The 16,709-nt window shown below is 42.2% G+C and overlaps 1 protein-coding gene across 5 annotated transcripts in view; it reads right to left on the reverse strand.

Moving 5' to 3' along the window:
- The window catches only part of LOC139280119 (MOB kinase activator 2), a 213,393-nt gene that overhangs the window by 41,911 nt on the left and 154,773 nt on the right, over positions 1-16,709 (reverse strand). Inside the window, exon 1 of one of the 5 annotated variants that reach the window (XM_070899640.1) lies at positions 7,607-7,669. The exons of the other annotated variants lie outside the window; for them this stretch is intronic. Within the exon in view, the coding sequence (XP_070755741.1) occupies positions 7,607-7,626 (20 nt within the window). The 5' untranslated portion in view covers positions 7,627-7,669. Of the gene's footprint in view, positions 1-7,606; positions 7,670-16,709 lie in introns of those variants that run through there. 5 annotated transcript variants of the gene reach the window in all.

Below are 16,709 nucleotides of genomic sequence, written 5' to 3' on the forward strand. Positions count from 1 at the left end.
TTAGACGCATAATTGAAAACAGCTGTACTGAATTTAAAAGATACCAGAGGTAGTAACCAAATTCTGTATCAGTACCCTTCTCGCATCTATATTGACCATGTGATCAGACAAGTTACTTTCACAGCAGGATTTCTCACTCACTCTTACACACCAACCCCGCCCCACCCACAACTTGTTTTCAGCCTTTTTCTCTTTCCCTTCCCCTTTCCAACCTAAAGGGTGAGCAGCTTCCTTTCCTTGCGCTAATGTCACTCTGTAATCAGATATACAAGCATTGCCTGCAACAATTTCTGCCACAAATTTGCCTGCATGCAGAGAAGTTGTATTAATCAGCCTCTATTCAACACCTTATCTCGCCATGGCATGTTGGCAACTTAGCATGTAGAACAAAGCCACAAGTCTAAGTTTAAAATAGATCAAAATTATAAACCCACAAAACAAGTTCAACCTTACAACATTCAACTAAGCAACAAATTAATTCATGAAACCTCATCCACAATGTGGAATCATGGGGAGATCTTGCATACATGCATTGAAGAAATGCGCCTGTACCTCAAATGTCAAATATTTTCAACCACTTGAACAGAAATCAATGTGGAACTTTCAAATCAATCCAACAGCAACTATTAGTTAGTTTTATTCTGAACAAACTAAAATAGTAAATCAGAAAAAGTTATGTTGTAGATTTGCCTACAGTACAAGTCCTGATATGAATGGATTGTCTTAAGAAAGGTCGAGCCTACACTCATTGGAGTTTAGAAGAATGAGGTGATCTTATAGAACCATATTCAATTCTGAGGGGGCTCGACAGGGTAGATGCAGAGAGGATGTTTCCCCTCATTGGGAAATCTAGAACCAGGGGGCATAGTTTCAGAATAAGGGGTCGCCCATTTAGAACGGAGATGAGGAGGAATTTCTTCCCTCAGGGGGTTGTAATTCTTTGGAATTCTCAATCCAGGAGAGCTGTGGAGGCTGGGTCATTGAATATATTTAAGGTGGAGTTAGACAGATTTTTGATCGACACGGGTGTCAAGGATTATGGGGAGGAGGCAGTGAAGTGGAGTTGAGGCCAAGATTATATCAGCCATGATCTTATTTGAATGGTGATTCAGGCTCGAGGGGCCAAATGGCCTACTCCTGCCCTTATTTCTTATGTTAACAGTCCCAAGCTCTTGGCTTGTTGATTTCCTTGAAGTTGAACCATTTGTAACTTACACATGATAATGAAGGAAGTCTCCATACCATCCTTTTCAAACAACACTGTTTGAAAAATGCACGTAACATATTTAGAATTGTAGAACATACATGTAACAGATACAAAAAAAACTTTAGGAATTGTTATGAGCAGTTCCACTGATAGAGGGCAGCAATACAGTACATGTGAATTGGAGAGTCAGTATAAACAAAGAAATATGCAACTACTGTTGCAAACTACGATATAGTAAAGCCACGCAGACTACATGATAAATCTCCACTCATTTTGGGCTAAGGAGACGGATAGATTAAACAGAGATCAATGATTTCTTTGAAACTGGGCTTATTTGCAGTTTTTTTTCCCCCAAATAAGTGAACGCACACAACACTGCATGTTTTCACTCCAATCCAACTTATTGACAATTATATCGAAATGCAGTATAGAATTTCTCAGGACATGTGGTTGCACATCCACCTAGATTCCGTTTTAAGTTGTCCAATAGCTCAGACTTTTTCAATTTTCATCCAAACTGAAAGATCATGCAGGGTACACACAAGACCTGTGCCAATACAGAAGTCAATGCAAATCATTTCAGGGTCAAAAATAGCAAATAATGGTTTCCTTAAAAGCTGATAATTTCAGCACTTCTAAATTACCAAGAATATTTTCTTCAAAAAGAAAATGAGTTTGGGTTGTTGAAAAAACTGCTTGGGCAAAGGCAAAAAGAAACACATGATTTCCAAGCCGAGCTATTCCCATTACCCGGTTTTTAAAACAAAGAGGGTCATGGATGGCAGCCAATTGCAACAATCACTATCACATGGTGGTTGTGAAATTGGATACGGCCGCACTGGGCAGGAATATGCAACTGCACTCCAAGCCAAGCCTGCCCACAACTGACAGTCATTTACCATATTTGTTTTTCCCTCCGCTCCTGGAAGCTATTGCTTCATGGAGAGCATCACTGATCGCAAGCATAGTCTCACAAAATGTCAACACACATGTGTTTTCCAACAGGGATCAATGAACAGCAATCAGGAGCAGGAGTCCAGGCTCTTTTTGTCCCATTTCCTAGCCAAGGACACTACACAAATTGCAGCTATTCCTCACATTGAGCCGCAGGAAGTCAAAACCAATTTACGACTAAAGACTGAATAAGCAGTCCAACAGCACAGAGACTATCAAAGAGTTGATAAACATGATGGTGTTTCTTTTCTACCAACACTTCCATCCCATCCTAAGTCATCATCATAGGCAGTCCCTCGGAATCGAAGAAGACTTGCTTCAACTCTAAAATAATGAGTCCTTAGGTAGCTGAACAGTCCAATATGAGAACCACAGTCCCTGTCACAGGTGGGACAGATAGTCATTGAGGGAAAGGATGAGTGGGACTGGTTTGCCGCACGCTCTTTCCGCTGCCTGCGCTTGATTTTTGCATGCTCTCGGCGATGAGACTTGAGGTGCTCAGCACCCTCCGGGATGCACTTCCTCCACTTAGGGTGGCCTTTGGCCAGGGACTCCCAGGTGTCGGTGGGGATGTTGCACTTTATCAGGGAGGCTTTGAGGGTATCCTTGTAACGTTTCCTCTGCCCACCTTTGGCCTGTTTGCCATGAAGGAGTTTCGAGGTACCCCGCCCGACAAAGATCTTTCCTTGGATCTGTCGTCTTCATTATTGACGTTTAGCCTCTTTAGCCACACTGTCTTTAGGTACAGAGCCCGTTTTCATAAGCTTGCAATTACCTAGCTCTACCTGTCCACCATTTCTCCCGACTACATCCTAAATCAAATCCTGCATGACTGACTGTTCTTTTACAGCTCAATAATGGAAGAGCAATTCCATCACCTTCAGCTTCCTCTACAAACCTTCTACTCACCTCACCCCATCTCTGCAATCATCTCCAACTCTACAACCCCTCCGGAATACCCCATTCCTGACTCCTGGGACCTAGAAAGTTTAGAATTATACAGACTGATGGGAGTTTTTGAGTAGGATTCAACAACTAAGGTGGCTGTTACCCCAGAATCCTTCAGGATTGTCCTGTAGCATTTTGCTCACTCTTGTTGCATGAATTACACCTTTAAAAGTTTCACATGAATAATAATATTTCAGTTTTTAGAAAAATGCTTTAGCATATTCAGTAATGATCTTTACATACAGAAGAATTGAGACCAGACTGAAAAATGTTAGCACCATGGAATAATTGAATCCATCTTTCTCACATACATGTAGAAATCATTCATTATTGCAGATCCAAATTTAACCGGATCATTAACAAATGCACCTGTACAGTATATAGCCATGGCTGAATTTATTGGGAAACCATGCAGGGTTGTTGAGACCAGTTGTTGCACCTCAAGACTGTCCGGGTAAGATCAGGAATCGAAGTGGAGGCCTTCAGATTTGTTTCGCTTCGTACAAACAGATCCGAAGGCCTCAGCTTGAATTCCCAATTCAATCCAGATTCCCACCCTGCCAAAAAGTACATTACTTTTGGAGACCATTTATATTGTCAACTCACTATTGAGGCCCTGTCTAAGCATGCACATATAAAAAAAAAGTGACTCAGAAAAGATTCCAGCGGGCTGCCAATGCTCATGGAACTATACTCCAGGATACTTGCATTTGGGGAAGGACCAAATATGAAGGATTCCATTATTCTTCACTGGTGTTTAGTTGTGACATACAGGTGATGAAGAAAAAACATTCCTAAAGTCCTTAAAATAGACCAAAGCCAAACTTAGATTTCAATAACATGCTCAGTCACAAGTGATGTAACAAGAGGACCTGAAAGTGGAACACAATTGATTAATTATAACAGAAAATGCTGGAAAACTCAGTGGGTCAGGCAGCATCTGTGGAGAGAAAAGCCGTGTTAACGTTTCAGGTCGACGATCCTGTCCGGGTCACTGATTTACAGTAACTGAAGTTAGTCAAATTCAGTTTTTTATTCCATGGGATTCCAGGATTTTTTTTTAACCAGTAACTCATGGAGTTCTGCAATCAGGACTTCACCATGTGCTGTGTATTTTTCCAATTAGGAAATACTTTGTGCAATATGCATGATGTGCAAGAGGGTATGTATTGTGGTATTACTAGGATTGCAATACAACAGGATAGTTTCACTCAGGAGAACTCCCACCTTCTGCTTTGAGTCACTGACAGCATATATTTTGTGAAGAACAGAATGTGCATAGTAGTCATGCCAGGACATGCTCAGGCTCACATCTGTCTAAACTACTCGACCAGACAGGTTGCAACAGAAATACATTTTTTTTTTAAATGCAGTTCTTACAGAACTATGCATGAACTGGCTTCTTTCAGCCATTTCCCCCTCTGTGTAAACACAGCTAGCAGAAACTTGCTCCAGGCAACAGTGGTCTAAAGTTAAGGTAAACTGATACAAACCATACAAGAGTAAAAACGAAATAAATACCACAAGCAGCACAATACTCTAAGTGTGTTACGCTGTAGTTTTTGGAATTCAAATATAATTTTTCAGAGAGCTGTGGGTATGATTGGCAAGTACACCACCCTCAAATTCCAAAGCTGCCTATAAATTCAAGCTGCCTAATTGTCTGCATTCTTCTATTTTCAGCTCAGAACAAGATGGCCCTTCAGGTGAAGCATGCAAGTATAGAATTATAAAAAAACTTGCATTTGTATAGCACCTTTCACAACCACCAACGTTCCAAAGCGCTATACAGCCAATAAAGTATGCAGAGGCGCCTGCTACCCACTGAGCATGGCTGACACTTAAAATGATAGACGGATACATAGAATGATATAGCGCAGAAAGAGGCCATTCAGCCCATCCTACCTGTGTCAGCTTTTTGAAAGAGCTCTCAAATTAGTCGCACCCACCGGTTCTGTCCCCATTGCCCTGTAAATTTTTTCCCTCACAGTATTTATCCAAGTCCCTTTTAAAAGTTACGATTGGATCTGCTTTCCCTTCAGGCAATGCATTTCAGATTATAACTCACTGCATGAAAAAAAAAATCCCCACGTCGCCTCTAGTTCTTTTGTCTTCCACTTTAAATCTGAGTCCTCTGATTACTGACCCTTCTGCCACTGGAAACAGTTTCTTATTTACTCTGTCAAAACCATTCATGATTTTGACCTGCTCCATCAAATCACCTCTTAAGCTTCTCTGCTCGAAGGAGAACAACTTTAGCTTCTCCAGTCTCCCCATATAATTTAAGTCCCTCATCCCTAGTACCATTCTCGTAAATCTCCTCTGCACTCTCTCCAATGCGTCGACATCCTTCCTAAAATGAGGTGCCCAGAATTGAACAATACTCAGCTGAGGACTAAGCAATGTTTTGTGAAGGTTTAGCATAACTTCCTTGCTTGTGTACTCTATGTCTCTACTAATAAAGCTAAGGATCCTGTATGCTTTTTAGCACCCTTCTCAACTTAGCTTCAAAGATTTGTCTGTGTGCACCCCAAGGTCTCTGTTCATGCACCCACTTTGAAATTGTACCATTTAGTTCATACTGCCTCTCCCCATTCCTCCTACTAAAATGTATCACTTCACATTTCTCTACTTTAAATTTCATCTGCCATTTTTCTGCCCATTTCTCCAGTCTGTCTTTGTCCTCCTGAAGCCTCCTCATTGTTAACTACATTTGAGTTTTGTGCCATCTTCAAACTTTGAAATTATGCCCTGTACACCCAAGTCCAGGTCATTAATACGCATCATAAAGAGCAGTGGTCTTAATAATGACCCGTGGGGAACATCACTGTACAATTCCCTCCAGTCTAAAAAACTGTTCAACACTACTCTCTGCTTTCTATCCCTTAGCCAATTTTGGATCCACACTGCCATTGTCCCTTTAATCCCAAGGGCTTTAATTTTGCTTACAAATCTATTGTGTGGTACTTTGTCAAACGCCTTTTGAAAGTCCACATACACAACATCAACCACACTGCCCCCATCAACCCTCTCCATTACTTCATTGAAGAACTCTAATCAAGTTAGTCAAACACGATTTGCCTTCAACAAATCCGTGTTGACTTTCATTTATTAGCCATAATAGAACATTGCATCAGCCATCACCAATGCTGGAGAGATGTCACAGTGGCTATGCAGATACTGGTGTGTGACTCAGATGTACTTCCCGCCAAGGTGAGAGACATTAGTGGCAAGAGGACTGCCACAAATTCTTATTTTAGTTAAAAGCACCACCCCTTGCTGCTCCAAAAAATTGAAATCTAATGCTTTATTTATGAATCCACATCAGCACAGAAATGAGCACCTTCCATAGTGGTCTACGTAGTCTACAGGACAACTTCTAAAATACTTTCTCCCCATCTCCACTTTGCAAGGCTCCGTGATTTAATACCAAGCTACCACAATGCGTATTTCCCCAATGGCACAAGCTTTTTTTTATAACCAAAACAAGCAATGTAGCACATTGGATCACCAAAGTATTCCATCTTGTGAAAGATTTCAGAGAAGATGCCGACCTGTCTTTAACTTTCTTTCTAGCTGTTGATGGCTTTGCATGGTGCAGGGAATGGGGGGGGGGGGGGGGGGGGGGGGAATCACTCATAGCAGGAGTCTCTTACTCCTCAAAATAATTTTGAAACAGATATAATTGGTGTTGCAATATCAAAATGTGAAATTCACATGCTATTAATTTTTTCACAAAGGAGAATGAATGCTTCCCTGGTATCTTTATTCAGCATCTTGGGACAACTCAGATATTTGGACAGAAGCATGTTGTCTACTGGACCTTGCACAGTTAATCTCTGGCTGTGCAAAGTTTGAGGAGACAGGCGTGTTACTTCAGGGATTTCATCCCTCAAAAATCTGAAGCATGCCACATATTTTATTAAATCCACCAGCATGATACACACAATCCAGCAGTTTTGTATCCTGCAACGTACATAACCAACTACAGGTACTACAAAACTGACATTCCATGTTGTGGTGGTGGAGGTACAAAAATGTTAACAAACCACATTCTATGCACAAATAAGATGAGTTTTACATTATCAAGTAGAAAGAATGAATTCCCATTCTTTTTACTGAGCATTTCTGCTACTTCAGTAAGATTTTCACATTGTTGCCAATATTTTAGTAGACATCAATTACTGTTATCGAGATTCACTGACTCCACAGAAAAGCCCTCTATCTGTGCCAATCTGATTTCTCAAGTTGCTGGAAGTGTGAAAAGGCAACAATTTAAGTGATCGCAGTACACAATATTTGCTGGCATACTGAACTTAATTCAAGGCAGTAATTTCTTATCAGTGATACCCATTGTTACAGATTGGAGATCTGTCGCTTTGTTATAAGAGACTCTATATTTACTAACAGAGAGGAGGAAGGAGAAAGAAAGAGGTAAAAAAAAAAGGAAGGAGAAAGAAAGAGGAAAAAAAATAGGATTGCCATCAAAACACTTGCCCTTGTTGAGGAACATGCATGCGAAGGAGGACACTGGGCGAGGAATGGGATTTGGCTCAGTAATGATGAATCACCTGATGGAATAGGTTGTTATTGCCTGAAGAAAAAAAAAGCCCCATGAATATAGAAGGATAATGTGACCAGCATCTATGTCATCATACCCTAGCAGCAGTTAGTAGTTCACAGAGGAAAAGATAGGGCCAAGTTTTGCACAATTATACATTTGTTTTGGTGCTAAAACCTCCTTAATGCTTTATGGAAAATAAACAGTACATGTCATGTATCTCACACTACTGTATATAACTGTATCTTACCATGCTATACATGACTGTAACTAGATATGACCTGTAACCACAAGCATACTTTACCACCAGGGGTACACTTGCAGGAGACACTGGATACCTGTTCCACACAGGTATATAAAGGCAGATCTCAGGCAAGTGTGGCACTTGAGAACTGTGAAATAAAGGTGCAGTTCCAGAGTGACCTTGACTTCAGCATGTGCCTCGTGTGAGTCTGTACTGCAGGGTCAGGACTTTACAGTACACAAGTCAGTCCCTCAGGTCTAAACATTTGTAGCAACTTCGCCAACAAATATGGTAAGCACATATATGCCTAGGCTTGCTTGTATTCAACTGGTTGTTTTTCTGCCAAGAACTCTCAACGTGTGACTATTTACCGAATAGATTGGTCTCAGCTACTTTTTAAAATGTAGGTTTTTCATCTTCTGTTGCAGGGTTAAAAAAATCTTACCAGGTAACTTCACGCCAACATAGAAACAAATAAAACAAACTCATACAATACCTTGATCTGAAAATTATCAAAACACACATCAGCTTCACTATACAGATTGAATAGATTATATAGAATTACCGCAGCTCCGTCCTAATGCTTTACCATTTGCAACCATTCGACAGAATGGAACACAAGGTCTAAATTGAGTTTTAATAAATGAGATCTTGAAGACTTTAAAACATAATAAATGCTGAATGTATTGATGCAACAATACTGGCTTTGACACATTCTTGCTTTACCACAGGGAAGGAATTTGTTTAGAAATAGTTGGGTTGCATTATTTTACAGTAAACCTAAATCATTTCAGGTATTAGGTTTAGCGGTTTTTCCCAAACTATCAAGTTGTTCTAAACTTTGTCTGTATACTGTATCACCTAATTTCACATTACTCTGAATAAACTTCAACCCAAGCTCACACCTCCACCCCTCCCCAAGACACTACTTTATGTTGCAATATGATCCTATAGACCCAACAGCCTCTAACAAGGCCACTCTTTACACACTATGATTGGCAGGCTATTCTACTATGGAGGACTGCAGAGTTGAATACAATCCACCCCTATTCAATTTCCTCAACATTCACAGATTCCACTTGAGACCACCACAAGACAACCAAAAGTAGGAATCTTAGTCAATTTGTCAGCCTAGGAATGTTAAAAACCTTGACTTACAACTTTTCTCTGAACCACCAACGCACTTCAGTTCAATATTTTGAAGTCACTGTTAAATAGGCAGACATGACAGCCACTTTACACAATCTTACTGCTTTCCTCACAGTTCTGATAAAAGGTTTCTACCTGAAATATATTCCATCTTTTCTCAAATCCTGATAAACCTGCTAAATATTTGCAGCATTTTGTATGATTATATTGCAATTCCCTTAACAATTTGAAAAATTAGCATTGTGTTAAACAATCTCCCAATGAAGTAAAAAAAAAGAAATGTCCCATCGGTCATGACCAACTTGTATTTTGTGGCTGCATTTCATTTATCTTCACTGCAACATAACTGCCATTGCATCAGAGGATTCGATACAAGACATCTGTTGCCAGGCTGTCTAACTAGCGGTAAAGCAGAGGGATGGGACGGTCGTGGTGGATTTGCGACGAGTGATCGGGGTGGAGGAGTGATGAGGGATCGTGCTGAGATTTGGTGGGTAATCATGACGGAGGTTTGGCGAATGTTTGGTGCGGAGGGAGATCATGGCGGAGGTGTGGTGAGTGTTTTTGTGGCAGAGGAGCGGTGAGGAATCGTAGCGGAGGTGCAGCGAGCAGAGGGCCCAGGGGCAGCATGGGCCTGCCCACACTGTGATGTGAACAAAAGAAATAGGAACAGGAGTAGGCCATACTGCCCCTTGAGCCTGTTCCGCCAATCAATAAGATCATGGCTGATCTGATCATGGACTCAGCTCCACTTCCTTGCCCGCTCCCCATAACCCCTTATCATTTAAGAAACTGTCTATTTCTGTCTTAAATTTATTTAATGTCCCAGCTTCCACAGCTCTCTGAGGCAGTGAATTCCACAGATTTACAACCCTCAGAAGAAATTTCTCCTCATCTCAGTTCTAAATGGGCAACCGCTTATTCTAAGATCATGCCCTCTAGTTCTAGTCTCCCCCAACAGTGGAAACATCCTCTCTGTATCCACCTTGTCAAGCCTCCTCAATCTTATACATTTCTATAAGATCATCTCTCATTCTTCTGAATTCCAATGAGCAGAGACCCAACCTACTCAACCTTTCCTAAGTCAACCCACTTATCCCCGGGATCAACCTAGTGAACCTTCTCTGAACTGCCTCCACAGCAAATATATCCTTTCGTAAATATGGAAGCCAAAACTGTACGCAGTATTCCAGGTGTGTCCTCACCAATACCCTGTACAGCTGTAACAAGACTTCCCTGCTTTTATACTCCATCCCCTTTGCAATAGGCCAAGATTCCATTGGTCTTCCTGATCATTTGTTATACCTGCATACTATCGTTTTGTGTTTTATGCACAAGTACCCCCAGGTCCCGCTGTACTGCGGCACTTTGCAATCTTTCTCCATTTAAATAATAACTTGCTCTTTGATTTTTTTTCTGCCAAAGTGCATGACCTCACACTTCCAACATTAGACTCCATCTGCCAAATTCTTGCCCACTCACTTAGCCTGTCTATGTCCTCCTGCAGCCTCTTTATGTCCTCCTCACACATTACCCTTCCTCCCATCTTTGTATCGTCAGCAAACTTGGCTACATTACACTCAGTCCCCTCTTCCAAGTCGTTAATATATATGTGCGCACTAGGTTCGTGCAACAGAGCAGGTCTCCAGTCATCCTGGTTAACCCTTGCCACTGGATAAAGGCCTAGTTCTGTCGAGCCCGTGTGGTGGCTGATGTGCAATGGTCACCACACATTTAAAAAAATCCACGCACAGGCATCTTCCACCCTCTCAATTGGAGTTCAGAACTGAAACATCGGGTCCTTCATTGAAGCATCTGTGAACTCATGTGGAAGTAAGTCATTCTTGTTGGATGGATCGCCAATGATGAAAACTAGCAGTTTTTACACACTAAACTTGGTAACCAAGGGGGTAACAAGAGTGGGTATGGTAACATACCTTTAGAGCAATTAGGATTACATGACAGCGCTGTGAAGGACAGTACACTCTTGAAGGACCAAGCAATTAGCAGATAATCAGCACGCAATCAGAGTAAAACTAAAAGGCATTGCATAGCTGAAAGAGTGCATGGCCTCTCCCCTACCAATTTCAAAGAGTGCACAATGTGTGAAAACCAGGTTATAGGCATGATGAAAAATCTCAATGGAAACTTGACTTTCAAGTTCTGGAAATCAGTACCTTGTGAAACTTGATCAGCATGTATTATTGTATTACATAGAAACATAGAAAATAGGTGCAGGAGCAGGCCATTCAGCCCTTCTAGCCTGCACCGCCATTCAATGAGTTCATGGCTGAACATGAAACTTCAGTACCCCTTTCCTGCTTTCTCGCCATAACCCTTGATCCCCCGCACTGGTGAAGGAAAAATGTTTTTAGTGATGTTATTTAACTGCCCAATATACTTGCGAATAAGAGCAGCAATAACAGCAGAATCCAAACCCTACAATCACTTGTGAACTCGCTGGTGTGCCAGCAGGTTGGATGACCGAGTGAATCCCTTCCCACACACGAGTCAGGTGAACAGCCTCTACCCAGTGTGAACTCGCTGGTGTACCAGCATGTTGGATGACCGAGTGAATCCCTTCCCACACACGGGGCAGGTGAACGGCCTCTCCCCAGTTGAACTCGCTGGTGTACCAGCATGTTGGATGACTGAGTGAATCCCTTCCCGCACTCAGAGCAGGTGAACGGAACAGAATGGATTCAGCTGTTATTGCTGCTGCTATTCACATCCTACTGAACTGTGTTCATTCTGTTAGATGGTGTTTGTTTCTGCTGATGTTAATAACCCTTCAACTAGGCTGGAGTTTAATATTTTGATATTTCAACTAAGTGTTGATATTTGATGTCTCCAAGATAAGAGGAGACTAATTGATGTCCTGTTTCTGACTGCTCCATTTTTTGATCGGGGCGGAGGAGCATTGCGAGATCGGGGCCCAGGAGCGTCATGATTGGGACCCAGGAGAGGCAAGGGTTCGGGGCTTAGGAGAGCCGAGGACCCAGGGGCAGCACGGGCCAGCCCACACTGCGATCTATGGATAATAGGAGCATGTGTGCGCACGAGGTCCATGCAGCAGAGCTTGGTCTTCAGTCGTCTTGGTTAACCCTTGCCACTGGATCAAGACCTAGCTCTGTCAAGCCTGTGTGGTGGCTGGTGTGCAACAGCCATCACACGTTAAAAAAATCCACTCACAGGCATCTTCAACTCTTCAATATGTAGTTCAGGACCTAGAATGTCAGGTCCCTCATTGAAACATCTGTGAACTCATCCCTTTTTGATGTGGAAGCAGGTCATCCTCGATACGAGGGATTGCCTAATACTATACTTGCGAGTTGCATATAAGTGAGTTGATAACCAGTATAGGCACTGCGGATGTAAAGCATTAAGCCAAAGATATAGCTTCAGCTTTTCTCTCATGTGCAGCCAACTCAAGGCACAGTTTCATTCTACTGATATCATAATTAGAACATGTAAGAAATAGGAGCAGGAGTAGACCATTTGGCCCCTCGAGCCTGCATTCAATGAGATCGTGGCTGATCTACCTCAACTCCACTTGTCTGCATTATCGCCATATCCCTTGATTCCCTTAATATCCAAAAATCTATCGATCTCGGTCTTGAATGTACTGAACGACTGAGCTTCCACAGCCCTCTAGGGTAGAGAATTCCAAAGATTCACAACCCTCAGTGAAGAAATTTCTCCTCGTCTCAGTCCTAAATGGTCGAACCCCTTATTCTGAGACTGTGACCCCTGGTTCTGGACTCCCCAGCCAGGGGAATTAGAACAAAAACATTGGAATTTTTTCACATTTATTCATCCAACATATAGCTTTTAAAATAAGAGACTTTCTGTTGTGCACTTTTTTTTTAAAAAAGGGTGGGGTAAATGAGAACACATTAAAAAATTGCCAGATCCAAAAATGAAACTGATGAACTGGGCAGGGCTCTCAATTTCCGGAATTAATTGAGATTATAATCAATGACGACGATGGCGTTATGGTTCATTGCTGCTGGCAAACCTATTTGAATTTGAGATGATTATAATCTACAAAAGGGGCAAAATTACTTCCAGAGGGAAAGGAAATTGATTGTGGTTCTTTGCTGCCAGGCAGTTAGATAAAACCCTGAATTCTGACTGCATAAACTACATGCCCATTTATAGTCATCGCTGCATGTATTGCTTTCAGCGGATTCTGGTTAACCTTCGACTTCAAACACTGCATAAACAAACATTTGTAATCAACTTCCTGGTCTTCAGTGCAGATTTTCAATTGTACCGGTCTATATCGTGGGAACTTTGCACCACTGGCTGCTTACCTTCTTCAGCAAGATTCTGGCCTTGTGACAAAGGATGACTGCCAGGTTGCAGTGGCTAATGGCTTCTGTGCTGTTAATGATTGGTCCAAAGCCCTCACACCACAAGGACATAACCGACCATGACCTCTGGGAACAGAGTCTGAAAGATTGCCGACAGAACAGTCTCTCCAGCCAAACTCGAAAACTGAAGTTAGAGCTTGTTCAGCCACTAAGCAAAGTCCTGTTAAGGCTAACTGCAAAGGGAATCAGAACTGTTACGATGACACAGAATGTTCTCAGAATATTTGGAGCAATCAAGGTAGATTATGATGCAGTATGCAGAGTGGTCAGGGGAGATGAAGCACTGCATGTATCTACACAAAGACACAATCCTAACTCAATTTTCATTGGCTGAACTCAATCATGTGCTAACCAGTGGGATATGGTGGTGTGTGCTTGAAGTGTAGTATTGTGGCTTTGCATGATTCAAGAGAGCTTCTCAAAAGTATTGGTTGGAAGATGAAAGAGGCATCTGTCCCAATTGCTGATTTGTAAATTGCTAACAGGAGATCCTCATGGACACCAATATTAGCTTTGACAAAGTCCTTCCAGACTGTAGAAAAAAGGAGAAAAATAAACTTTCCTCAATTAAGGTTAATCTATCCAACTGGGGGGGGACGACGGGGGAACAAATCTGGCCTGGTCAATTGCATAATGATCAATATTCATAGTGGTGTGAGGAACAATACAGGGACATAAATAAGTGTTTTTGGGATAATGTTAGCTCCAAGATGATATGCCTGGCCGTAGACCCATTAGGAGCCAAGATTCTTTCAACTAGCTAGTCCTGCAAGCCAATGCCTTAAATTGATAGTGGTTCTAGCTGGACAAGCAGCAGAAAGCTTACTTCGTGCTGGCAAGCTGCGCTGGGTTAGCTGGTTAAACTGCAACGGTAACTTTGTGCTCACAAGAGGATCCTTTAGCCTCAGCTTTCGCTAACCTGTACCCAAACTCTCTGGATTTGGGCAAATGGGGTCACAACCCGATGGGGAGAAGGTGCATTCCATATCAGGTGAACAAAAATTCAGCTCTACTTATATGCACTTCGCAGTAACTTAAGTTTAGAGATGAAAGCATGGCGATGGAAATCCACAGGCATCTGACATTCAGTTAATTCTCTTCCCCCCTCTCTCACCCCATCCCCGGCAAGAAAAATTACAATACAAGGGCAGGTGGAGAAGTTGCATATTGGTACAGTACAGAATTATGGGCATTTCGGTTTTGATTATTCCATCTTCACATATTTATCTGGTAGAAGCTAGGGCAAGGATTTGCTGCAGAGCCTACATCCTTACCAGGCACAGCGACTACCAAGCCTATGTGGGGTGTTTTGGGTACTGTACAAAATGCAGCACAATCTGTATAGTTATAATCATGCATACAAAGTATGAAGTTCCCAAAAATAAATGCATTTAAAGTATAACTTCTTGGGATATTAAAAATGCATTTAAGCTATTGAGGCTACACAGCAGTGTCCGGGTATAGGATAGTTAGATATGTGGTCTAATTCACAAACAGTGGCTAACATGTCTGTTTTTGATAAGCAAGGGACAAATCACTTGTCAAGCCTGGTAAAAATCCCAAATAGTTGTTACATCAATTCTTGGGGATTTCATAAAATGGAACAGAATAACCTATTCACCAAACTTACAAGCTCCTAGTGTTCTCAATATCGGGAAAAAATAAATACACCACTGCTATTCTGCTTGTTTTGGCAAATTAACTTTGCATGTCAGAAATCCCTAGAATATTTCAACATATGGCTCCTACATAATACGACAGGGCAGTTACAATGCATTTAACAGTAAAAGGGGCAACTAATGAAAGCTACAAAAACTATGAGAATATTAGCTTTAAAAGCTATAATTTGAAATAGCTATTGTTGGCTGTAAAGTTGGCAGAAAGTAGGATTTTGCAGGAAATTAGTTCAACTCTCGGAGTTTAACCTATCCGAGACTAACAGTAGTCTCCATTGTGTAGCTAAACTTACCAATTTAGTGACTTGAGCCTTACACCAATTGTTGCCTGCTTGAGTGGATCGTGTGTGTGCTGTGCAGCCAGCCTGGCTTCAACCCTGAAATGAGGAGGGCCCTTGTCCACTGAGCCAACACCCCTCTGCTCACAAAGCCCCTCTGTTCTCAAGCTACCAAGATCTTATAAGGAACTGAATTCCAGCTAACAAATTCTATGTTATTCAGGCCTCTGCACTTTATGGGCCCAAGTTTCCACATGATTTGCGCCTGATTTTTAGGAGCAACTGGTGGAGAACGGACTATCTTAGAAATCGCAATTCTCCACATTTTTTTTTCTGCAGTTCTAGTCAGGTGGAACAGTTCTACTTTGGAACAGAATTTTTTCTTCAAAAGGGGGAGTGTCTGGCCACTGACACCTGATTTGAAAGTTTCCACAGTGAAAATGTACTTCAAACTAAAGTAGAATGGAGCAAGTGAAGATTTTTGTAGAACTGAAAAAACCTGTTCTACACATTAAAAAATCAGGCGCAGGTTACAAATCAAGCGTCCAGAACGAGGTGGGGGTGGAGGGGAACTCATTAAATTCTACAATAAATCCTTATTTATACTTCTACAAATATTATACAAATAAATCCAACCTGAATAAACATTTATAAGCAAAGAAAAGATTAAATAAACCATATTCCTACCTGTGTGAAAGTGCTTCAGCCAGGAAGAATGCTGCAGCAAGCGTCACAAAACGAGGCAGCCGTTACCGAACGCGGGCGGGAGGGGAGGAGGGAGCCGACTGAACGCGGGAGGGAGAGAGCCAACTGAACGCGGGAGGGAGAGAGCCGACTGAACGCGGGAGGGGGAGGGAAGGGAGCTGACCGAACGTGGGAGGGAGAGAGCCGACCGAACGCGGGGGGTGGGGGGGGGAGGGAGCCGACCGAATGCGGGGGAGGGGGGGGGGGGGGGGGAAAAGAGAGAAGGCTGCAAGAAGCCTCAAAAATTGAGGAGCCATTTCCCGACGGCAAAAGGGGGAGGTCGTCGGGAAACGGCTGGCTCAACTTTGAGGCTTCCTGCAGCCTTCTCACTGCTACAAGAAGCCTCAGTGCTGATGGCAATGTACTTTATAAAAAAATGTTCAAAAACTAAACAGCTACAAAGAACTACAAAAATGGCCGAGTGCCAATGTTTTTTTCACACTGCGCGTGCGCGAACGCTCCAACGCGCACCGTTGCCGGCAGAAAAAAAACTAATTTAAATAGTACCCGCCCCCTTCCACTTACAAAATCGGCGCGAGTGCAGGCTCCGCCCCCCTGGGCGCCGCACCAGG

Source organism: Pristiophorus japonicus, chromosome 14, assembly GCF_044704955.1.
Source record: "Pristiophorus japonicus isolate sPriJap1 chromosome 14, sPriJap1.hap1, whole genome shotgun sequence".
Classification (NCBI taxonomy): domain Eukaryota; kingdom Metazoa; phylum Chordata; class Chondrichthyes; family Pristiophoridae; genus Pristiophorus; species Pristiophorus japonicus.